The sequence below is a fragment of the Ruditapes philippinarum genome, unplaced genomic scaffold, assembly GCF_026571515.1.
Source record: "Ruditapes philippinarum isolate M1 unplaced genomic scaffold, ASM2657151v2 ctg99_1_1_1_1, whole genome shotgun sequence".
Taxonomy (NCBI): Eukaryota; Metazoa; Mollusca; class Bivalvia; order Venerida; family Veneridae; genus Ruditapes; species Ruditapes philippinarum.
The window spans coordinates 92206-118647 of NW_026859045.1; the positions used below are offsets into that span (position 1 = coordinate 92206).

The window sequence follows — 26442 nt, forward strand, 5'->3', positions numbered from 1 at the left end:
GTAAAAGGTTTATATGAAATTATGTAAAGTAAAATTTTGACATTTCACGACCTTCAAATACCTACTCCGTAACAGAAACTAATTGTCTTGTACTTGACAAATCAATAATTATTAAAGATTTCAATCAAATATTGATAAGCAATTATCACTTCTTACTTTTGGACATAATGACACCGAAAACAATCTCCATGAGTCAAAATTGGTTTAACTGTTTAAAAAGAGTCTTACGATTTTTACAAATAAGTTAGTCGAATTGCCCACACTAGAACAATTCAGACATGACTTCATATTTGAATTACCTCTTAGACTATGCTTACTTAAATATCATCATTTCTTGCGCGCGACGTGATAAATGTCAGTGAGTAAATCAATTGCTTGATACACTCTTAATGCTGTAATTAACATCCGGTTTCTTTTTTCCTTAAAAGAACACAATTGTTAACGTGAATAACATCCGTTCGATGAATATAATGATAGCTTCAACTTTGTATTTTATTTATTCTGAATTATGATTATACGAAAGGAATTAGATAGCAAGTTGAAAATAAAAGTGGAAAATGTTATACTTACATGTAGGTAAGCTTCTTTTTTCCAGATTAAATTGATTTTAAGTGATTTATTTCAGTACTTGATCAGATAACGGGAACAATTCAAACCATCAAGTATTTGTAACCAAAAGGATACTCTAGTTTTCTTACTAAATCGGTGTCATACACTCCTTTTGTATTGTAAATAACAACATCACACATTTGACATACAATAAACATCAGACGAGAGTCACTAGCACTGGCATCATCCTAGAAAATGTCCAATAAATCAATAATGTACAATGACAACTTAAGTCTAAATCAAGCATGCCTTGTCAAATATAACATCAATCGCATACCGTCCGTTAACATTTCATGTATCGTATTCACTATTTATGATATGCTCTCAACAGAAAAAGAAGTATAAAGAAAAATAAAGAGTTATGATTTTCAAACACTGCACCTCCTGCATTCAAGATTTTATGATGGTCCATTCGTTTGAAAGTACAGATGTCGGATATTATCATGTATGTCTTTGAAAAGATGCAACTTGCCAGAAGATCACCTAATGATTTTCAAAAAATATTAATTAGTATTTCATTGAATGAAACCGAATGAAAAACAGAAACCCATAAGAATGTTCAACTTGTACTTATAACTAAGTCGTTTTGTGATAACTGAATCCATTGTCACTACCAAAAAAGGATTAGTTTGAAAAGATTTTGTATGGTGGCCTATTTTGACCATTCAAACCCGAGAGAAAATTTTATCGTTTTATCATAAAATGTCGGGGGCAACTTATAAGCCCGCGAGAATTTCTGCCAAAAACGTACACAATGTCGCGGGGAAAGTATAAATCTCGATATGTCATAACAGTTGTTGGAAACAGCAAGGATCATTTTGACTCCAGTGGCCGGTACCGACCATGGCTTGACTTTTGCATTTTATTACTCGTAGTTTGACCATAAAAGGACAAGAAACAGAAATAATCTGCAACTTTTTGTTTTCAAATGTTGTAGAATGTCAAAAAAAAAAAAACAGAAAAAAAAAAACAGAAAAAAAAAACTATGGGAAAAATTATAGGCTGCTACCTTTTGTTCCTAAACAACGCTAACAAAAATATCGCGGCGAATAACAGCAATTTTCAGCCGCAACTCTTTTTGCAGTGACATTTCCTTGTCGAGACTGAATGCTTAAACTTGATTTTTAAAGGTATTTTTCAAAACAAATTACCGCGGATGATAATGGCGTAATCGACCTTAAAGCAGGCATATGTTGCGTGGCTTTGTCTACTATGTGGACTGAAAATGTCGCAGTTAACTCCCTTAAACTCGATTTTTGTACGACAGAAGTGTGACAGAAAAATCTCAAAAGTTCCTATAAGCCGCAACACTTAAGACAATTTCGAAATAAAATATAGGGATTTAAAAGTTATCGCGACATTTTATAAACTGACGGTAAAATTTCTTGCGATTTTGAAATTGGCGCTTCCGGCAATCATAGTTTTGTCAATCGGACACGTACCTTTGTTTTTGTTTGTTTGTTTGGATTTTTACGGCACGTCAACACATAACTGGCCATATCGTGCCGAATGCTATAATTGGCTTAAAATATTATGGAAAAAAAAAGTAAATGACAATGGAAATGAGCCAATTAGATCCTAGACACGTACCTGACAGATGTTTCAACGAGTATTGCAGACATACAAAAGAACACGTCTGTCTTTTCGAAGATAAATTTTGAAACCTCAGCAAAGTTATTGTGATTCTAATTATTCCTTTATCGGTTTAGTTTTGTAAGTTAGTGGACATGCCCAAAACCGGCAAAATATAAACTACATAACAATACACAGTAATATTCAGCAAATGATATAAAACAAAAAAAAATGTTTTGTTTGGTTACTGAAGGATGGTTTTAGCCGAAGGAATTGACTTTTGCGTCATGCCTCGACGATTTAAAAAGTAATGCTTCAAAGATAGATATTGCCACACATTCTATCTAACATTTGATGAAATTTCAAGAACATGCCTCACCAACTGTTTTTATAATGCCCTAAAACATAATTTTATAGACGGCTGGACGGACGGACAAGCTGATTCTAGTTTCCCTACTTACAGCGTTGTTGTCCAGTGCTTTATATTAGCACCGATGCAATACCTTCCATGATGAAGAAAGGAATAAAATGTTAAGATATTGATAAATAATATTGAATGAAAGTGATTCATGCTTTTGGCAACTTTAAGATGTTGCTGTTTTTGTGCAATAATCCGAATCATAACAAGATTTAAAGATAATATCATAGTTTTGCGTAAATTACATTCTGAAAGTATGTATCCTGTCTTCTCATCAGTTCACGTAACCCATATAATAAAACACAGTAAATTAAGATCATATGAAATCAACACACACTAATTTTTTTCTATTAAAAAAGCATTTTTTACTTAATCTTTACAGTATTTGTTAGAACAAAGAAGAATGTAGTTTACGATAACATGTATTGGGGAATAATGTAACATGTAACATAGATACCCTATCAGGATCACCAAATCCCTCAACGTCAATGAAAACGGTTGCAATTCTCGTTGCATAATCCAGTATCACGTCTATCCATATTCCTTTTGTAACCCTTCTTGTTGTGGATCCCACACCAAATGAATCTTAAATGATATTTGGGCTATTTTCAAAATAATGGCTAGTAGAGGTTTTCTTTAGATAAAAGAAGTATTCAACAGTCTATTATAACTGTTTTTTCTCTCCAAACATGTAAAGCTATGTTATTAAGAAGTGTGTGAAGTTTTGTGGACTTTGCTTCAGATATAAAAAAGTTATGCTGAAAAAACAGGCCAAAAATGTCAGGAGTGTAACAAAATAGCGTGATACTTTGCAAAATTCGCCATTTTCAAAACACTTCTAAGAAAAACATTGACAATGCTGATAAAGTAAAATATATGTCCTTTAAGTAAGTATATAACTTAATAATGAATTACTTATCAGAACATAAAAAATAAGTTTTTTTATAAATAAGGGACTAAAATATTTTTCACATATTTTTTAAAAAAAAATTCTGTTTTGGTGTACACTTTTAATAGCGCTTATAAAATTTTCAGTTTTTGATATTCAAAATTATAATATATATATCATGACAACAGATAGGTAAAATACTTTTGATAAATTACTACTATTTCTATAGTTTTTCCTCATCTAAATAAACTGAATTAATTTTGTCAGGAGTGTAACATTTGGTATATAAATAGTAACAGTGATGTCATAAGTTGACACATATACATATAATGTATTTTTCCTGGAAGTCTGAGACTGGGAGTGATCATAAGTGACAATCATGAGTGAAGATCATGGTTATATATTGCGTGCATAGATGACATGCAATTGTCAGGAGTGTAACATATTTTGGTGAAATTTCCGCGTATTCTTTTATCCATTTTTTTCGAATGCATTATTGTTTTGCTGTGCAGTGTTTTTGACTTATAGTGCAGTTCTGGAAATAAATATTCTATCTGGTGCATATAAGGTAAGTAAAGAATTATTTAAACTTTTAATTTTTGTCTAGAAAGATCGAATTTTTACATTTAAATCAAGATAAATGCTTTTTTTATTTCAAGTAACCAAGTTTTGTTTTTTACATTTATGCTTAAATAGAGTTAGCAATAACCATTTATATGTAAAAATAAATATAGAATAGGGCAGGTTGTGTTGCTATCAACTTATTAACATGTATGTGTATTTGTTACACTCCTGACCAAAAATGGTATTATTCCTTTTCTACAGAATAGTAAAATAAGCATGAACAAATTAATAGTCAGTCTTTCAGCTATAAGAAGGTCAATAAAAAATATAAAAAGATCAAATACAGAGCAGAATAAGGCATCTTCATCAAAAGAAAGAGTAAGAAAGTTCAGAGAAAATTTGAAAAATGACAGCTCTAAGCTAGAAAAAATGAAACTTAAAAAGAAAGAAGAAAACAGACGTTACAAAGAATGTGTTCGACAAGATAGAATGACAGACCCTGCACTAGACCAGAAATTGAAAGCGAAACAGAATGAATGGAAAAGAAAAAGCCGAAAACGCTAAGCAGCTAGAGACAAAAGAGAAAACCAACCAGAGCCAAAGCGGTCAACTGGAAAACAGAGGATACTTAACAGTATAAGAAAAACTCCTGAAAGGGTAAGGAGAAGACTTCCAGAAAGTCCAAAAGCATGGGCTAGCACAATAAAGCACATTGTAAAAAATGCAACTCCAAAAAGACTCTCACACCTACAGGGTAAACAAACTGATGTAATGAATGAAAGCCACGATGTAGAAGAAACCCTTGACCTTAATAGAGTTGGTCGACCAACAGCTGTGAACAGTAAGGTGAAAAAGAAGTTGGCATTTTCTAGTACAAAACATGGTCTAGTGGGCAAGAAGAAATGGCAACTTAGCAGATACAAAAGAAGAAAAGAGGCCCAGCAAAACAGAAAAATGACAAAACCCCTAGCATTCAAAACAGCATGGAAAGATAGGTTGACCCATTTTCTTGAGACAAATTCTAGGGTGATGCCAAATAAAAAAGATACCATATTGATTAATGGCAATCCAGTTCCAAAGCGCCACTTGCTGTGTTCCAAACTAAAGCTGTTTAGAAAATTTAAGTTGCAATACCCAACCTTTACAAGAAAGATTAACACATTCCTGCGCATGATGCCAAAAAATTACAAATGTCTCAACCTTTCATGTCGCAGAGTATGTGTTTGCATGAAAGATTACAATTTAGATCAGCAGATAAATGCACTGAACAAGGCAGCCCAGACAAACTCACAGAATGGTTTGCAGACCACATATAGAGAGCTATCTGACTCCTCAGTATGTCACTATGATAAAATACCAGGACGAAAATGTGTTGACAGAGAATGTTCAAACTGCGGTACTGATGTTATACAGACAATATATGAGCCGTTATTATTAAGATCAGGTAGCCAGACAATAAATGTTCATCAGTGGGAACAAACTCCTGAAATATATATTGACAGAGAAGGTCAAACGAAAACCACATTGCGTTGGGTTCAAGCAGAAAAGAAAGAGACAATAGAACAGGTTGTAAACAATGTTGCAAACACAATGTCAACATTTACTAGTCATATATTTAGGGTTGATTATCAACACAGAGTTGAATCTGAAATCATTGCTGATCTACAAAGAAGCCACTGTCTTGTAGTGATGGACTTTTCCGAGAACATCACTCTTCAACCACAAGATGAGATAGAGTCGGCTCATTGGACTCGGAAAGCAGGTGACTCTTCATCCGATATTCATAGTTCGCCATTCTCCTGAAAGTACTGAGGACAATCCAGTCATACAGAAAGAATCATTGATTATAATTTCAGATCATCTGACACATAATGCAGATGCAGTTTTTACATTTACTGAACAACTTTTATTACACATACAGAACAATCCAGGTCCTGAGCCAGTCAAAGTACTCCATCGATTTACCGACAATTGTGCTGCACAATACAAATGTAAGTCTGCATTTGAACATCTTCTACAGTTGGAAAATAGCATACCATTGACATTGTCTACCATTTTACAGAAAGTGGCCATGGAAAAGGTCCTAGTGATGGCCTTGGTGCAGGTATAAAGAAAAGGTTAGAGAGGCTTATACTTGGTGGTAAAGTGATAAATAACGCCTACCAAACATACCTGGCACTGAAACAAAATCCCAGTGAAAACAACAAGCAGCATGTCATATATGTACCAACTAATAAGATCAGATCAAGAGCTCCACAGAAATTAAGCTCAGCCAAACCTATACGGGGTACACAATCATACCACATGATAAAACAGTGGAAGCCAGGGAGTGGAATACTAATGTGCAGTGATCTTAGTTGCTCATGTGAGGTTTGTGTTCACAAAGTTCAAGGTCCATGCTTCTATGCACAGTAGACATTCAGAAAAATTCTTCCGCTTAAATGATGGTAAGGAGATCTTGCAGAGGAGCCTTCACGATATAACTTCAGTTGGCATGCGTATCCTTCATAAAAATGTATTGCATGATACACTTTGCTTTGCCTGCTTGCTAAATAGTTATACTTTGCCTCTTTTATAAAACTTTGCTGCTTGCATTCTTTGCCTCTTTAAAAGTTTGAGTATATAATATAAATATTAGACAAAAACTTGTATCACAGAGATAAATGATATTGCACAAAATTTATCACATTTGCTCATTAAAACAATCTTTTTAAAATTATTATTAAACACTTTGCATAATCAATATATTTACATTGTTCATACACAATAGGTAACACAGTTTTTAAAAAAATAAAACCATACAACATCAAATTTAAAAAGTTTTAAATTTATACATTTAATATACCTGTTATATTATATTCATATTTACAAAAACAGTAGCTGCTTTTGCTTCCTTATGTTATCATAACAGCTTGTAGTGCTGCTAACCCTCTTGCATGTGTAGAAAGTGGTAGAGACTTGGGTGGTGGGGACAGCACAGGAAATAATGTATTATTGGCCAGCATTGTTTCACATGAGGAAGACACTCTCAGACACAATGAAATAATGGCCAACTTCAAGTCAAAAATTGCAGTTAAAGGCTGGAAGATGCGCGGTGAAACTCCTGAGGATGGCAACTGTTTCTTTTGGTCAGTTTCTGACCAACTGGACAGGGTGCAGGGCAACAGCAAGACTCACAGTCAGTTGAGAAAATGTGTGGTTGAACATATAAGGAATCTTTCAGAGGTGATACTACTATCATTAAGGTTATAATGAAAATACACCTTGAGTATACATTGAGTTTTGTATACTATGAGTATTAACATATATCTACTAACATTATTATAGCACCTAACATACTAGCATAATGAACTATTAATTAAATATCCTGGACATCCTTAATAAAATAATTGTTTTATTTCAGGAAGACAAAACAGAAATTAGCCATTTCTTAACCACAGATCTGCAATCATACCTTTCTAATATGGGTATGAATGGTACATATGCTGACCATCTGTGTATCAGTGTTACAAGTAAAGTTTTGTCATCCACAATACAGATCATACAGGCAGATAACCCAGATGTTAGAGAGGGAACTTGCCACACCTCAGTATTGGTTGTCGGGTATCTACCAGAGCTCCAACATTATGTCAGTCTAGAGCCAGTAGAAAGGTAATCATGCATACATGTAATTAAGATATAAATAAATTCAAGTGATCTTTGAATATCCAATTTGTAAATGACAGTTTTCAAATCAAACCCACAATACTATATTGGTAAAGTAACTTCTAATTAAAAAGCATACTTGCTATCTTCAGATATGTACCAGATGATTATGTAGCTGTTGGTCTGACCTCACGCAGAAAGAAAAAGTTTCTTTATGTAGCCAAGGTAAATCTTTTATTTAACATTTGGTTCAAATTTCATAAATAATTAAAATACAGTTTTCTCATTAATGTTTGGATTTATTAAAAAAAAATAGAATAAACTATCTTAAAACATATCTTTATAAGATCTTCTTTTTGACAGGTTTTGCAGGTAGATGGGGATGTTCAGCTTAGATTCTTAGAGAGCACCAATTCTCGGGGGATCTACACATGGCCCAAGGCAGACGACATATCATGGCAGTCTCCAGATGACATATTACGAAAATTATCACATCCTACATTATTGCCTGGTCGTGGGTTAAAAATCATGTTTGATATTACAGAACTTGAATTTGAAAAACAGCTAACAGCTTGAGATGCACTTTTTGTCAGGAGTGTAACAGTATATGGAACATATTTGTAACACATTTTATTATACAATCTAGTCATAAGACCAATTTCAGGAGATCATATATGAACTGTTTCAGTGTTCTATTGTTTATTATGACAGACACTAATTTTTTCTTCATGTTGTGAGCCACTAGTATACATAATCATTTGTGATGGTACGGATTTGGGTGACTTTCTTAAAAGTATGTCTAAAATTGGAGACATCTTTTTCAAATTTGTTCAGGAATGTTTAAATGTCCATTAGTTACAATGTTTAAACAGTTTAGTTAATTGATATTGTTCATTTGTTTTTAGAATCTTGTTAATGATAAGCAGCTATACATGTCAGGAGTGTAACAATTTGTTACAAAAATGCTCATGTTTTCATGCTGATCCTGTGAAATAAAATCATTATTTCTGCCATCATTTATTTTACTGTGTTGCTTGTTACTGTCCAAAGTCCAAGAATAGATCTATGTTTATAATAATGATGCACCATTTTATCAGCAAATAAAACTTTCATTTTGTAAATTTGAATTTCAATGGGGGAAAATGCAAAGAAAATCCAATTTGAAAAATATTTTATATTTATCGAGCTCTTTAACACTTTTTTTTAGTATGACAACATTACAGCTATGAAAAATAGGCTTTGAAGCTATGCTTAATTTTTTTTTTTGCAAAATAATAGACTTTGAAAAAGATCATGTATTGTTGTTCTTTTTTGCCTATACAGCTTAATAAAATCTTGATAAGAATTTTAATATTCATTTTTAGCTTTACACCTAGTTGAATTTGTACACTGTAATGGTTGGTCTTGGAAAGAAAACAAACATTTTTGTACTTCATGAAGTTTTCAATTCTAACATTTTTTCAACTTTTCTAGCCATAATTTTGAAAGTAGCCCATTTGTGATCTGAATAAATCCGTGAGTAGAATCAGTTTAAATGTAAGACTGATTTCAAGTATAGTAAATTTAAAACAATTATAGTTAAATATAACTTTGGACTAAATCCTGTGAGTATCTGTGCTAAATGAACTGTCAAATAGGGTATTTACAAATAATTTGCATCACCCTGTACCAAAAGTAACGCTTTTTATATAAATAAGTGTTTAAAATACATATATCCTGATACTTGCAAGTTGCCTTACAATTAAGATTAAATGTGTTGACAAGTTTACTAGTAATAGAGAGTATATCACTGAAAATAGGTACAGACTGGGATATTTCATAAAACAAGAGGGCCATGATGGCCCTAGATCGCTCACCTGACTTATCAAACTCATCCAAACAATTACCTAGATAAGCATTCTGACCAAGTCTCATGACAGGTGAGTCAAAAATGTGACCACTACAGTGTTAACAAGGATTATCCATATTTGAGCAGTGCGACCTAGTTTTTTACCCAGGTGACACATATTCAAACTAGACCTAGAAATCATCAAAACAAACTTTCAGACCAATTTCCAGGATACTTGGATCAAAACAGTAGCAACTAGAGTGTTAACAAGATTTTTCTATTTTTAGCTCCGGCGACCTAGTTTCACATGCGATTTTGAACTCATCCAAGCAATTACCTAGACAAGCATCCTGACCAAGTTTGATGATAATTGAGTCGAAAATGTGACAAGGTTTTTCCATATTTAGGCGGTGTGACCTAGTTTTTCATCCAAGATAACCCATGTTCGATCTTGACTTAGAAATCATCAAAACAATCTTTCAGACCAATTAACATAATATTTGGATGACAACAGTAGTCACTAGAATGTTAACAAGATTTATTCTACTTTTTGCTCCTGTGACCTAGTTTTTCATCCGAGATGTCCCATGTTCGATTTATTCCCAGCAATGACCTAGATAAGTTTCCTGACCAAGTTTGATGACAATTGAGTCAAAATTGTGACCACTAGAGTGTTAACAAGGTTTTTCTATTTTTAGCTCCTGTGACCTAGTTTTTCATCCGAGATGACCCATGTTCGAACTCATCCGAGCTATCACCTAGACAAGCATCTTGATCAAGATTGATGATGATTGATGCAAAAATGTGACCGCTAGAGTGTTAACAAGGTTTTTCTATTTTTAGCTCCGGTGACCTAGTTTTTCATCCGAGATGACCCATGTTCAAACTCATCCGAGCTATAACCTAGACAAACATCTTGACCAAGTTTGATGATAACTGATGCAAAAATGTGACCGCTAGAGTGTTAACAAGGTTTTTTCTTTTTTTTAGCTCCGGTGACCTACTTTTTCATCCGAGATGACCCATGTTCGAACTCATCCGAGCTATCACCTAGACAAGCATATTGACCAGTTTTAAGATGATTGTGCAAAAATGTGACCGCTAGAGTGTTAACAATGTTTTTCCATTTTTAGCTCCGGTGACCTAGTTTTTCATCCGAGATGACCCATGTTCGAACTCATCCAAGCTATCAACTAGATAAGCATCCTGACCAAGTTTGATGATGATTGATACAAAATGTGACCGCTAGAGTGTTAACAAGGTTTTTCTATTTATAGCTTCGGTGACCTAGTTTTTCATCCGAGATGACCCATGTTCGAACTCATCCAAGCAAATGACTAGAAAAGCATTCTGACCAAGTTTGATGATGATTGGTTCAAAAATGTGACCACTAGTGTTCACAAGGTTTTTCTATTTATAGCTCCTGTGACCTACTTTTTCATCCGAGATGACCCATGTTCAAACTCATCCGAGCTATCACCTAGACAAACATCCTGACCAAGTTTGATGATGATTGGGTCAAAAATGTCACCTCTAGAGTGTTCACAAGGTTTTTCTATTTTTAGCTCTTGTGACCTTGTTTTTCATCCAAGATGAGCTATGTTCGAACTCATCCGAGCTTTCAACTAGATAAGCATCCTGACCAAGTTTGATGATGATTGAGGCAAAAATGCAACCGCTAGAGTGTTCACAAGCAATTGTGGACGTACGACGGACGACGGACATTCACCGATCCTAAAAGCTCACCCTGAGCAAGCTCAGGTGAGCTAAAAATGTTAAAAAGAAGTAGTGCACTCCCTCGTGCTATTTTCTCTTCATATTTTAAATGTGTTTCCCTGTAATCTGTCTTTAATATTTAGATTTATTCACTGTAAAAGGAAGTTCAGAATATGGTAAGCTCTAACTTGTAATTGGGCTCTTGACCTTGGTTGTACTGAGCTGGGTGTTGCGCATAACATATTGCCTAAATGTATATGACTATTTTTGTTCAAACTAATATCAAATCCTTCTAGTAAATGAAAAGCGTTGATAAGACATAAACGGCCATATAAATTACCATGTTAAACTTTGATCTCTAGGTGCGACCGTGTCCTTGGAGGTAGGACCAGGGTGTTACTCATGACAAATCTAATTATTGTGACAAGGAATTTAAAATCCCTTGATCTCCAAGTATAATCTTACGTAGGGGTTTTGTGATAAGGTGCCTGCAGGCTCACTTTATGATTGTCTTAATGACGTACATAACACGAAGTGTGAGTAAATGACAAACGGACGGACGTTCGTACAAGATAGTACTTGTGTGACCACCCCATTGTTTTTATGTGTTTTACATTACAGTTAATAAAGGAGAATGGCGTTATTAAAACGTACAGGGTTAAAGACATCAAAAAGAAATTACAGTCACCTGTTGTTCCTGTCACATATAGATGCAAATGCTACTGCTATGTCCTTTTTTCATTTAATTAGAGCGAGACAATAAAAGATTGAATAAATAATTTTACACTTTTAAGTTTTATTGCTTGTCAGAAATTTGTTGACTGAAGGCAAAATTGAAATTGAATCATCTCCGAAAAGCATCAGTGTGTTACAATCATTATCCCTAAATACCTTTTCTGCTTAATTGATTCAAGAGTGATGATTTCCCTATCCGCCCTGGTCCAACTGCAGCAATCACTTTTATGCCAAAATCACCAGGTATTGCTTTAACTACCGCTAGCCCCTCATGTTGTAGTCGAAGATTACCGGAAATTTCGTAAGTAACTAATTCTTTTCCCAGAGCCATTACTGAAATTGTCGCACAGTGGAAGATTTAAACATGATTAGAAACAAGCATAGTTAATGTTAAGTGTTTAACCTTTCTTTTTTTAAGGGAAAAGCAGTTGTTTGAAATGTAATTGAAATCAGATTATGACATTTCATCAAAACAAGTCTGTACACAGAACAAAGAAATTCAAAAACATTAAATAAAACTTAAAAATTATGCATTATTTTCTTAAACTAGAAATGTGTCCTTAGGACACTGATGCCCCCACAGGCCACTGTTCTGTCAATCTTATGACTCTAGGTCAAATATTTTTTGGACTACATGTGCCACAAGTTGAAAACTAAAAATCAACAAAGGGCAATAATTCTGTTAAATTTTGTCGCAGCAAAAATTCCCTCCTTTACTACGATCAACACATTAAGGTTGTTAATCCATGGAAGTTTAAGCAAAATCTGCCATCTGGTTTAAGAGGAGTTGCGTTCTCAAAATTTCTACATAGTATATAATGAAAAAATCAACAAAGGGCCATAATTCTATAAAATTTGGTCGCAGCGAAAATTCCTTCCTTTACTACCATCTACACCTTAAGGTTGTTCATCCCTGTAAGTTAAAGCAAAATCTGCCATCCGGTTTAAGAGGAGTTGCGTTCACAAAATTTCTACATAGTATATAGTGAAAAAATCAACAAAGGGCCATAATTCTGTTAAATTTGGTTAGAGCTAAAATTCCTTCCCTTACTGCCATCTACACATTAAGGTTTTTCATCCCTGGAAGTTTAAGCAAAATCTGCCATCTGGTTTAAGAGGAGTTGTATTCACAAAATTTCTACATAGTATATAGTGAAAAAATCAACAAAGGGCCATAATTCTGTAAAATTTGGTCGCAGCGAAAATTCCTTCCTTTACTACCATCTACACCTTAAGGTTGTTCATCCCTGTAAAGTTAAGCAAAATCTGCCATCCGGTTTAAGAGGAGTTGCGTTCACAAAATTTCTACATAGTATATAGTGAAAAAATCAACAAAGGGTCATAATTCTGTTAAATTTGGTCGCAGCAAAAATTCCTTCCTTTACTACCATCTACACATTAAGGTTGTTCATCCCTGTAAGTTTAAGCAAAATCTGCCATCCGGTTTAAGAGGAGTTGCGTTCACAAGATTTCGGGACGTACGGACGGACGGACTGACTGACGGATTGACGGACGGACGGACAAGTGCAACGCTATATGCTCCTACATTGTGGGGGCATAAAAAAGAAAGCGTCATCCTTATTAATACTAAGCGTTAGCCCAATGTCAGAGTGGTTATGGCTGACACCTCAAATCATGTGTCCTTGACCTCAGTGGCTTTGTATCCAATCATAACTTTTTGCATGTGTTTAAGCTCTCCAGCTAGCTTCAGAATGATCAGTTGTTATACTCATACATGAATCAGTCCTGGACGGAACTATTGCACGAAGATGCACATGAGGTCAGCCTACATCAAATAAGCTAGAAAATCGCCATATGAAATTGCCATTGTGTCCATGCTACTTAAAATCAACACAGCCTAATAAAAAGCAAAACAACTATATTGATTAATTTTAAATCTAAAAAAACTAATTAATTCGAGTAAACTGTGACTTTGTGTGTTGTTGTTTTTCGTTCATTTGCTCTTTATTTTTAGATTATTGACGCACCATATTCAACTTGTCATTTGAGCTTTTGTTATCAAGCTGTCACGTTTATTTAGTAAAAACTCCCTAAACCGGAAACTCTGTATTCCGGTATCATCTACAAACCGACAATTTTTCACGGTCCCGATTCTTTTCCTTCTATTTCTTTGTACAAAAAAGCTTCTGTAAATCGGAAACCCCGAACTCCGGAAACCGCAACAATTTCGGCAGAATTTTGTTGATTTTCAATATAAATATACCTCCGTAAACTGGCAACATTTAAACATGAAATGGCAAAATTTTGCATTTTAAGATGATGATGAGATGATATTGATGATGAGAAAGACGTAAAATTTTTGAAACAAAGTGATCCCTCGGAAGCATTTATCACAACAAAATTGAATGAAAATTGCAGACTGTTTGAATAAGTCTGTACATTATGGATAATGAATAAGTGAAACATCACTCACGCCCGCTAACACCGGCTTGAGTGGAACTCAATTCTCAACACTTAATAGTTCTGTCATCGATGACCCAATAACACGAAAAAAATAAAACGACACTGAAGTGAGTACAAGACAACGTTTTACAGCTGCCACACTGCACTTGGCATCTGCTGTATAAAAATCTGAAAACAAAGCCTTTGATACAGAAGAAAAACATTTTTAAAAACAGCGTTAAAAGAATGAACTGTGCATGCAATTAGAAGAAAAACAACGAGGTTATTCGTTACAAAAGAATAAGGGAATTCTGCTCTTCTTTCTTTTGGAAAAGTTGGAGATGGTCATTTTGGTACAGATTCAATTGATAATAAGTTTGACATTAATTGTCTGCGACAATGCCTGATTTGACTTAACTTGTTTAGAGTCATTCAAAAAAATTGGGTGGATGAATTCAGTGTCTGACTTTGAGTTTGAATTCTTAAGCATGGATAGTGATAGTGAGACAATTATTGGTTCTGCCGCAAGAAGTTGAGGTGGGAAGATGAGAAATCGCAATAACAACAACAGGTTAGAAATCATGGCAAATCTGCTGATTCTATCCAAAAATTCTCAAAAATACCCTCATTCTCAATTACAATATGAATATGTCAGTCAACATATTGCAGTTGAAGACCTACCTTTCAATTTATGTTTAACTGGGGAGTAAAAAATCATATAAGATCTATAAATAGATAATATAGAAGAGGGAGATTTTTTGTGTATATTCAAACGTTATATGTGCTTGTATCATAGTTTGGGGACCTTTCTGTTGAAAATGTGTCGAGTTAAATCGTATACATATACATGCACCGTGCGTTAACTGGAGTGCAGGTATTAGTTACCCCTACTCCAAAGCATGCCCATTGATTGGCTCATTTTTGCTGGGGTTTACATAATATTGTGACGGCAGAGAAAGGGAAAGCGACAGAAATGTCTTATTAAGATGCTCGTTCATTGGTTACTTTTCTCCGGGGATTCATATTGTGACATCAGGGAACGTGTTTTTATGTTTGACTATGATACAAAAGAGAAAGAACATCGAAACACTCGGCAATCTTATTTATACTCGGGGGCTACGCCCCCTCGTATAAATCAGATAGCCTCGTGTTTCGATGCTCTTTCTATTACTTAAATTCTCATTTCAGTTCTCAGGTATTGAGTTCTTTCTTTACTGCTGTTTTGAAGAAATGAATTGCAGGTTATTAGTATTGTTTGTCAGTCAACAGATAAGAAACAAGAATGTGTTTGTTAAACACAAATGCCCCCGGCTCATATTCTTGTCAGTAACAATATTTAAAATAAAGGCTGTATGGGCAAAAGTGTAAAAAATCTATTTTTACCTTTGGTGACCTTGACCTTGACCCAACTGACCCCTAACTCTATCCAAAGGAAGAATATCATGCAACTTATTTTCCTACCAAATATGAAATAAATATGTCAATATATAAAGGCTGTATGGGCAAAAGTGTAAAAATCTATTTTTAGCACTGTTGACCTTGACTCACTGACCCCTAACTCCATCCAAAGGAATATACCATGCAAGTTAGGCAATCATAATGAAGAATACCATGAAAGACATCTGTTCATAAATAAAGGTTGTATGCATTGAGCAAAAGTGTAAAAAATCTATTTTTAGCACTTGTGACCTTGACACAACTGACCCCTACCTCCATCCAAATGAGAATACCTCAATTTTATGTTCTTACAAAATATACAAGACATCTGTCGATAGAATAAGGTTAATACACCTGTAAAAGTGTAAAAAATCTATTTTTGACATTGATGACCTTGACCCAAATGACCCCTTACTAAAGGAAAAGGAAGAGGACCTCCCTTGTTATGACTATTATAAACATGAAAGACGTTAACTTGGAAATAAAGGCTGTATGAGCAGAAATGTTAAGATGTATTTTTTTGCACAAGTGACCTTGACCACAAAAAATTAGAGAACCACCTACCAAATATAAAAGATACCATTAAATAAATTAAGTAATTAGGTGAATTTTTTTTATAAATCCAACTTGGCTGAATAGGTTAACCATACAAGGCCCTATTTTCAAAGTGATGAAAAGGGAAATTACTAGGAAAATGGATGGCACATTTATATAACTTGGCAATGTCATGTACATTATATTGATAAGTAAGTGTGAGAATTATTAAGCCATTAGTTCAGATAGAACATAAGATATTTCCAACTTGCCGGTTTAGGTTAACCATTATTCATTTTCTAAGTGCTAAAAGGGTCATAACCTGGTGCAAATGGAAGCCATAGTTATGTAACTTGCCCAGATCATATACTTTGTATGGATTAGTAAGTGTGTAAATTATGAAGCCATTGGTACAGGTAGAACTTAAGGAAAATCCAATTTGCCGTTCTAGGTTAACCTCGTACGGACAGACGGACGGACAGACGGACGGTTCAATTACTATATGCCCGGGGGCATAAAAAATGAGAACATTCTGAATGTTCATCCTCTTGCCAATATACATTGTCAGTTTGACTTTTGTCACAGCTTCCAAGGACAATAAATTGCTGGTAAATGTTTACCAATTTTTTTGTTTTAAAACAATACTTATAATCAAAGAAGATCATTGAGGGTCAATTATAAGATTTTATGTTCTTAAGTCTGTTCTCATTATATATATTGTAAAGCTTCAAAGTATTAAATCCGTCAGAATTTTTCTAGTGCAACAATTAATTTGATTAACAGGTCAGGAAAAAATATCTTTCAGTTTTGCAGAATTCCAGCAAATTAAGAAGTTTTAAACATGTTTTATGCGCACAAATTTGCCTAATTTTAATTATGGTGATTTATAATTAATTTGATTAACAGGTCAGGAAAAAATATCTTTCAGTTTTGCAGAATTCCAGCAAATTAAGAAGTTTTAAACATGTTTTATGCGCACAAATTTGCCTAATTTTAATTATGGTGATTTATGATTTAGTTGTTTGCGTTTTCTACGCCGCCCCGTATATACTATTTCCTACAAATTCTTCATAGTTCATATAAAGATTGGCCATCAGTTGATGACCACTATTGACTTTGGGGTCACAAGTTAAAAGGTCAATGTCAGAAATACCTTAAATGCTATTTACCACACAGTCTTTATATTTCACATACCGATTGGTCATATTAAATAGATGATCCCTATCACTAGTTCAAAGTTCAAGATATCACAGGGGCCTTAAATGTTAAAATAGTTTCCGCTAATTATCTTGGAAAGTATTAATTGCAAAGTCTTAATATTCCACTTATTGATTGGCCATAACTAGTAGATGACCCCTATTAAAATGTCCGAATGGTTTTCGCTTATTACCTTGAAAACTTTAAAGGCATTTGCTGTATAAAAATCATACGGTTGCTTAAGAACGACCTGGTCAGATAGCCTGTTATTTACGGAAGGAGCTAAAGTGTAAAACAATTATTTGTCCAATTAAATAAATCACACTAGTACACACCTTAAGTTCAGTCTTAAAACGAAAAGTTTAGTATGAAAGGATCATTTTTAGTCACCTACCGGTTTACCGAAGGGCACTCCTTTTACTCTTTAAGGTTTACCCTCCGTCCGTCTGTCTGTCAGTCCGTCCACAAAAAAATGGATCCCGCGATAACTTGAAAAGTACTGAAAATATTTTTATGAAACTTAATATATGGATAGATGGCAGTATGGAGATTATGCACGTCTTTTTCTTTTCTTCCTATGTTGAAAATTCTGGTTGCTATGGCAACAAATAGACTGAAAATATGGCAAATTTTACACATAAATTGGATCCAGTGTTAACGCAAAAAGTAATAGAAATATTTTTATGAAACTTGTAATATGGGTAGATGGCAGTCTGGAAATTATGCACGTCTTTTTCTTTTCTTCCTATGTTGAAAATTCTGGTTGCTATGGCAACACATAGACTGAAAATATGACAAATTTTACACATAAACTGAATCCAGTGATAATTCAAAAAGTACTGGAAATATTTATATGAAACTTGACATATATGTAGATGGCAGTCTGGAGAATATACATGTCTTATCTTTTCTTCCTATTTTGAAAAAAAAAATATTGGTTGCCTTGGCTTAAAACATGGCAAATATAACAATATTTGTGATAAGTCAAAAAGAGCTGAAAATCTTTATGACATTGCATTTTTAATTCCTCTTAAAGAATTTTGCTTTTAAAAATGTTATATTTTGGTAACAAGGATGTTTCAAATATTAACTTTTATTAACTATTCACTTCTGCTTAAGCCGGTGCTAGGGGGCGTGGACGGTAACTTGCACTTTCCAGTACCGTCCATGAACAGGCTCAATCAAACCGAACCTGCAACATTTTCAATTTTGTTGTGTTGGACTTTCTTTAGGGATTCTGTTTTTCTCTATTGTATTGTCACATCCGTGTTATTTGTGCCGTGTGGCGGCTGTAAAAAGTCTCCCCGTACATTTAATTTTCGATCTTTGAAGATCGTTCAGCACGACATTATTGTAGTGTATACATGTTATGTGGTACTTTCAGTTTCTTCTTTTCGGTCTTTTTCTACTTGGGTGGTTCCAGTATTCCTACTTGAAAAACTGTATTATCACCCTGAGGATATGTTGCCTGCTTTTTAAATTTGTCTTTTGACGTCTTATCTGTGATATGCAGGATTCATAACCTCAGATCCCCTTTCAAAATTCCATTTTGTTTAGTTCCGCCCATTGATTTCTCGTTGACGGCAAAAGCATTCTTTTACTTGGGGACCATATGACGCTTTTCATGGAATGGCACTCCTGTGTCACATTGAAGGTTCCATGATAACCGCCGTATGAACACATCTGCGGATGTTTCTAAATTCAAAATTTCACCATTTTCGTGTTACATGTTGAATTCTGCTTAAGCCGGTGCTAGGGGGCGTGGACGGTAACTTGCACTTTCCAGTACCGTCCATGAACAGGCTCAATCAAACCGAGCCTGCAACATTTTCAATTTTGTTGTGTTGGACTTTCTCGAGGGATTCTGTTTTTCTCTATTTATGTGTCCTTCAGTCCGTCTGTCTGTCTATTCATAAGAACTGTTTCCTGTGATCACTTTTAAAGAACCTTTCCAACAATTTTACTTAAAATAGAGAAAACTTGAAACATTAGTGAATGGCCAATGGCCCCTTCAGAATGTTGATTGGGTTTTAACCGGTAGGGGACTTATGGATTGCTTGCAATACTATGATAAGTGCTTGTTTATTTAAGATGTGTTACAAAAATGAAGTTAAACACGATGTGCTCAAAGATATGTGTTTTCAAAGATATGTATTTTCTGGTCCTTCGGGATCATTGATGCCAACACTATAAAGTGTTGAGAATTGAGTACCGCTCAAGCCGGTGCTAGGGGGCGTGAGTGATGTTGCACTTATTCATTATCCCTCATGTACAGACTCAATCAAACCGAGTCTGCAATTCTTATGCTATTTTGTTGTGATCATTGCTTCCGAGGGATCACTTTGTTTCTAGAATTTTGTACTTCACAACAGCAGGTGTCAAGTGCCGTGTGGCAGCCGTAAAAAGTTGCCCCGTACTTCACTTCAGTGTTGTTATATTTTCTGGTCCTTCGGAATCATTGATGCCAACACTATAAAGTGTTGAGAATTGAGTACCGCTCAAGCCGATGCTAGGGGGCGTGAGTGATGTTGCACTTATTAATAATCACTCATGTACAGACTCAATCAAACCGAGTCTGCAATTCTTGTTATTTTGTTGTGATCATTGCTTCCGAGGGATCACTTTGTTTCCAGAATTTTGGTGATCGGTTTTCTATGGTAATCCCCTTGACTGATTATTTTTGTAAAACTAGCTATGACAACATGTTAAAGAGCCTTAATTGTATACCGGAGCTTTTAGACAAGCGAGTACTTTTCTTACAAAATATACTTTGGCAGCTAGGCTATCTATTATCGCAAACTCAACCATTTTAATGTACTTTTAATACAAAAAGTTAAATCAAACAGTAATTCGGATGACAGTAGACGAAAATTGGCCGTGATTATTATGGCCGTGGGATCACTTTGTTTCCAGAATTTTATAAAGATAGCACACAAATAAGCAATGGGCAAGCATTCAAAGCGTGCCATCCTATTGAATTTTTTTTCCATTCTCCAATTGGCTTTTACATGTCACGTGGGAGCTCCAGTAGAATTAAAACCCCATTCTTATTAAATGGGAGAAACAATCCGTGGGAGTCATTTTTTTAAAAAAATTCCACACGTGTTGATTATTATGTACGTATAATGACCTTATAAATATTTAAAGAACATATTTAAACAAACTTGCAATTATTCCAGTGGTGGAACTGACCCTTTTAGGAAATGGGAGAAATCTCTTATTTCAGCCCTATTACTGGAAAAGTACCCGATTTCAGCGTAATGGGTGGATAGGAGAATTCATTCAGATCTCTTTTTGTTTATGACAGGAAGTTTATAATTCAAAACTTTTCTGTAACTAGATATTCAGTTTTGGCCTGTTTAAAATTAAAAAAGTCTGATTTATTTATTTATTTATTTTTTTGCGTTACTGTGAAACGTCTTTTTTAACTGCACACACAGGCGATATGTATAAAAGGAATATTTGTTTTTAAATTCTAGATGATTTAACAGGTATTGGAAATTTAGTGGATGCTGAGTTTGAATATAATAAATTTTATTTCAGAAATGCAGAATTAAAAAATCAGTTACAAATTTTGATCCGTTTAGGTTGATAATAATGATCATATATTTGGAGTAAATGATGAAAGGCTTAATGAAATTTAGCGATTTGATCATGTAGTTCGATAAAAAGTATGCTGCTTCAAAAGCTTTTTTGTTCGGAAAATTACAATTCATTGGTTCATGTTTTGGACAATTTCCTGAGATGTGAACCGAGTCTGCAATTCTCTTATAATTGTGTTGTGATAAATGCTTCCGAGGGATCATCTTGTTTCCAGATTTTTGTATTATTCTACAGCTCATGGGGGATTGACGCATCTACTTTACGGGATCTATCTACCTACTTATATTTTTGTTGATAGCTCTTGTACTTTAAGAGTTATTTTCAGATAAAAATTGAAAAAAAAGATAGTAAGTACACAAAATAGTCAAGACAGTGTAAAGGTTTTTGCACTGCACTTTTACTCAATGAGATCTATCTACCTATAAAGTGGTGGCTATCAATTGTGGTTTCTCAACCGCTTCTCATGGAATGGCATGAACGTGTCTAATTGAAGGTTCAATAATAACAGCCGTATGAACACATCTGCGGATGTTTCTAAATTCAAAATTTCTCCATTACCATTATTAAATTTTGCTTATGCCGTTGCTATAGGGCATGGACGGTAACTTGCACTTTTCATTACCGTCCATGAACAGGCTCAATCAAACCAAGCCTGCAACATTTTCAATTTGGCGGTTCATTGAACGCCGCCTTTCCTTGTTGATCTTGTTTATCATATTTTTTGGTCCTCCGGGATCATTGATGCCAGCACTATTAAGTGTTGAGAATTGAGTACCGCTCAAGCCGGTGCTACGGGGCGTGAGGAATGTTGCACTTGTTTCCAGAATTTTATTCATTATCCCTCATGTACAGACTTAATCAAACCGAGTCTGCAATTCTTACGTTATTTTGTTGTGATTAATGCTTCCGAGGGATCACTTTGTTTCCAGAGTTTTGGGCTTTCTTTAGGGATTCTTTATATATTTGTCTCTATTTAACTACTACACCAGCGTGTTTGTGCCGTGTGGGGGCTTTTAAACATCCCATTCAATCAGGGATGTTATATATCCGATTCTTAAAGATTGTTCAGCACTACATTATTGTTGTGTTTGTGGTGCTTTTAGTTTTTACGTTGTGGCCTTTTTCTAGTTAAGTGGCTATATAATATTCCTACTTGAATAATATTGAATCACCACTAGGTTATGTTGCATGCTTTTTAATCTGTCTTTTAACGTCATATATGTGATATGAAGGCCTCATAATCTCTGATCCCCTTTCAAAGTTCCATTTTATTTAGTTCCGCCCATTCTTTTTTTAGTTTAGGGCACACGCATTCTTTTACTTTCGGACCATACGCCGCTTCTCATGGAATGGCACGAACATTGAAGGTTCCATGCGGATGTTTCTCAATTCAAAATCTCACTATTACCATGATTAAATGTTGAGTTCTGCTTAGGCCGGTGCTAGGGGGTGTGGATGGTAACTTGCATTTTCCATTACCGTCCATAAAAAGGTTCAATCAAACTGCACCTGCAACATTTCAATTTTGTCTTGTTGGGCTTTCTTTAGGGATTTTTTTATTTCTCTCTATTTCAGTGCTATTTCCAAAAGTGTTCTATGTGTAAAAATGAACAAAGCGCAATAACTGCTAAATTAGGTAGAGCAGAGTTATTTTTGTTGGATTTTTATGCACTGTACTTCTTCCCGATAAGATCTATCTACCTGTACAAATTCTTGTCAGTACATCTTGCAGATTCAGTTATGTGACGAAAAGATATGCAAACGGACGGACGGGCGAGGCGCCTACAGTATGCTCTGTCTTCAGGAAGCATACAAATTAAAGAAAAAAAAATGAAGTTTATCCTTTTTTTATTTTAATATGTCTGGCTAGTCAGTCACACTTGTTCTTATGTCCTTGTTTGCATCATTTCCATAAATAAACGACAAAATTTAGAACACTAAATCAACATGTCCGTTTTTGTCACTACAGTTAATATATAATGTCTATAAATGATTTCAATTCGTACTTAAATAGAAAAATTATGACATCAAATATATGATAAACAAGATCAACAATGAAAGGCGGCGTTCAATGAACCAATTCAAAAATTTGACCTTGGCGTCAATATCGATTCAACCTTTAAGAATGCCTTTCCCAAATGGTTCTTTGGCCAACTATGGAGATAATTAATTAATTACCAAGTTACAGCCTATAATATCAATAATTATTGAAAATACAATAGTTTGACATTTAAGGATAAAATAGTGAAAAACAGAATCCCTAAAGAAAGCCCAACACGGCAAAACTGTAAAATGTTGCAGGCTCGGTTTGATTGAGCCTGTTCATGGATGGTAATGGAAAGTGCAAGTTACCGTCCACGCGCCCTAGCACCGGCTTAAGCAGAATTCAACATTTAACACGAAAATGGTGAAATTTGAATTTAGAAACATCCTCAGATGTGTTCATACGGTGGTCATCATGGAACCTTCAATGTGACACAGTTGTGCCATTCCATGAAAAGCGTCGTATGGTCCCCAAGTAAAAGAATGCTTCCCCATTACCCCTAGTTTCTATTTCTTTTGATTACCCCCCCCCCTTCCCTCAGTCTCCTGTCCCCTTCCCATTTGACTGTGTGGGCCAATAGTCAATCATTTATTTGTTTTCTTTGAATTCCTAATCAGTTACAAATTATTTATCATTTAGTGATTAACCTGTCCGTGCTCTGTCTATGCCATGTCCTGTTTTTGTTTGGGGTCCTCCTGGGCTCCTTGTCACTGGTTCTTGTTGCTGGGTCATATGGTGGTTGCGTTCATTGAACGCCGCCTTTTCTCCGGAACTAAATAAAATGGAATTTTGAAAGGGGATGTGAGGTTATGAAGCGTGCATATCACAGATAAGACGTCAAAAGACAAATTCAAAAAGCTTGCAACATATCCTAAGGGTGATTATACATCATTCAATTAGGAATACTGGAACCACCCAAATTGAAAAAGGCCAAATACAAGAAACTAAATTACCATCTTAAATGTATACACAACAATAATGTCGTAATGAACGATCTTCAAGGATAGAAAATATAACATCATTGATTAAACAGGTCAAGTGAAAATCAACATTTACACATGGTACTTAGAAACATCAGCAGCTGTGTTCATACGACGGTTATCATAAAACTTTCAATGTGCGCAATTTCATGAAAAACTGTGCATATTCACAAAATAAAAGAAAATCCTGTGTCCTAAACGAGAAAACAATAGGCGGGACTAAATAAATTTGAATTTTGAATTGGGCAGTCATGTTCAAGTCACTGTAAAGTCACTGTATAAGTAAAACAGTAGTTTTTCTGTTATCTTCTGGAGGCCTACTGGGATAATTCATGTTTTCAACATCATGAAGAAATAAATATGTCTGAATTTGTAAATTTGAGATCGTGAAGGCCAAAAGATAATTTTATGAAGTACAATTTATAAGTTATAATGGTCTTGAATTCAAAAAGTTTAAATCACGTGTTCACGATGCTGAAATTGTGAAGCTCAAAGCATGAATACGCGTTGTTGAATTCTTGAAGCTGAAATCGTGAACCCTCGAAGAAGTTCAAATTGTGAATTCGTAAAGCCATGAAGTTGAAATATTCAAAATGTGAATTCACCAAGTTAAATTTGAGAATGAATTCATGAAGATGAATTCGGAAATTCATGAAGATGAAACGTCAAACTGGTCTTTTGTCCTTAAATCACCTCTATCAAAATGGTTTATTCAAGCATTAATCTTCATATTTATTTATTATTAATGTTAACAGAGCAGATATACCTTAATGAGTTAAAATATTTCAGCTGAGGAAAGTAAATAAAATCCAATAGTAGGTGAAATGTCTAAATATATTCTATATGTTTCTAGAAAGAAAAAAAAACAACAAAAAAACAAAAAAAAAAACAAAAAAAAAAACAACATAGATTCATGTTAATGGATACTAACAGATGTATTCATTTGTATCTGGTTTGGAATCAATTAAAAAAACACTTGAAACCAAAATTTGTTCATACAAATTAATAAATGAAATAAACAACTAGTTAACATGTTAACGTAGAGTTTGTACGAATACAACGTATATGTTCGCAGTTACAGCACTCACTTTTATGTCAAATGACTGATATGTCGTTTCATTAGTGATTTTATGAATTTAAACATATAATTACGCAATTATAAAGAGCTTTACCTGAATATTGACAAACATTGCTTGGTCTACAGAGCCTTCTGATGATCTATTTGATCGCAGTCAGAATACCAACGATTATGTAACTATATTAACTATTTTTATGTTCCGTTTAAACTGTTCAAGTTCTGTTCCTTTCATCCAAATAAAGTTTCATATTTGGGTAACATAATCAAAGCAACTAAATGTAACATGCGTGATCATTTTTGGAAAACAGTATCGAAACTGCAATTGAGGGGATTATTTACCTTAGAAGAAAAATTGAATGACGCAGTAAAATTTTATAAATAAAGTACAGGTAATTGACAAAATAAGGTAAAGCGTGTGTGTTCATGTTTGCTACATACTATTTGTAAGTTCTAGTTTTAAACTTTTAAGGTACATACGGCCTCAGAACGAATGAATTGTAAGGAGGTTATGTTTAAAACATTCAAATAATGGTTAAGAGCATATTTATTGCATGTTATGTGCTTTTCACCTGCGATAAGAAGCGGTTAATGTACAATTATTTGACATAAAAAGTAAACGTAAATAAATTAAAGTATTTTGAATTACATGATACTAGCAATTTAACGTTTTTGACAAATGAAAACAAAGTTGTTTCTCGGGCATAATTGGCTTTAAACAGATTAAACTTATTATGAATGAATATTTTATGATTATTGTTATTATTACTAGTGGCGACGCCTATGATTTTCCATTTAATTAGCCGGGATAGTACAAATGAGTTTTAAGGACTTCCCATCATAGAGTCTCACATTTCGCCCTTCAAATGCAATTAAAAAATGATAGCACAGACTCCATCAGTAAAATGTGGAACACTAAGCATGCTGTATGTCTTAGAATAGTTTTTTTTTAATTTCAGTAACAATAGGTTACCCATCTTAGAATAGTTGGTTGATAACAATATTTGATAAAACGTTTGTTAATTTCGGTAACAACAACTGGTAAAAAGATACCTAGACCAACGATTACTTGAACTGTGCGTTTGGAAATTTAAGGTTAATCAAAAGTAAGAAATTCTCTGATTACTCAACTAAAATTGTGGCCACATATTCAGTGCGAATATATCAGGCATGTGTTCTATGCGTGATCATTT

General features: G+C 34.3%; 2 protein-coding genes across 2 annotated transcripts; one reads left to right on the forward strand and one right to left on the reverse strand.

The window, feature by feature from the left end:
- Window positions 1–650: 650 nt before the first annotated feature.
- LOC132754995 (guanylate-binding protein 5-like) lies at window positions 651–25552 on the reverse strand. The gene is made up of 4 exons (XM_060745771.1): window positions 25347–25552; window positions 12133–12309; window positions 3057–3184; window positions 651–797 (listed from the first exon to the last, which is right to left on the reverse strand). Exons 2-4 carry the CDS (start codon window positions 12305–12307, stop codon window positions 651–653), a joined length of 450 nt encoding a protein of 149 aa, XP_060601754.1. The 5' UTR covers window positions 12308–12309; window positions 25347–25552.
- LOC132754991 (uncharacterized) lies at window positions 3490–8730 on the forward strand. The gene is made up of 4 exons (XM_060745767.1): window positions 3490–4056; window positions 7456–7703; window positions 7850–7922; window positions 8061–8730. The coding sequence occupies exons 2-4, from the start codon at window positions 7516–7518 to the stop codon at window positions 8271–8273; spliced, it is 474 nt and encodes a 157-aa protein (XP_060601750.1). The 5' UTR covers window positions 3490–4056; window positions 7456–7515; the 3' UTR covers window positions 8274–8730.
- Window positions 25553–26442: the final 890 nt, after the last annotated feature.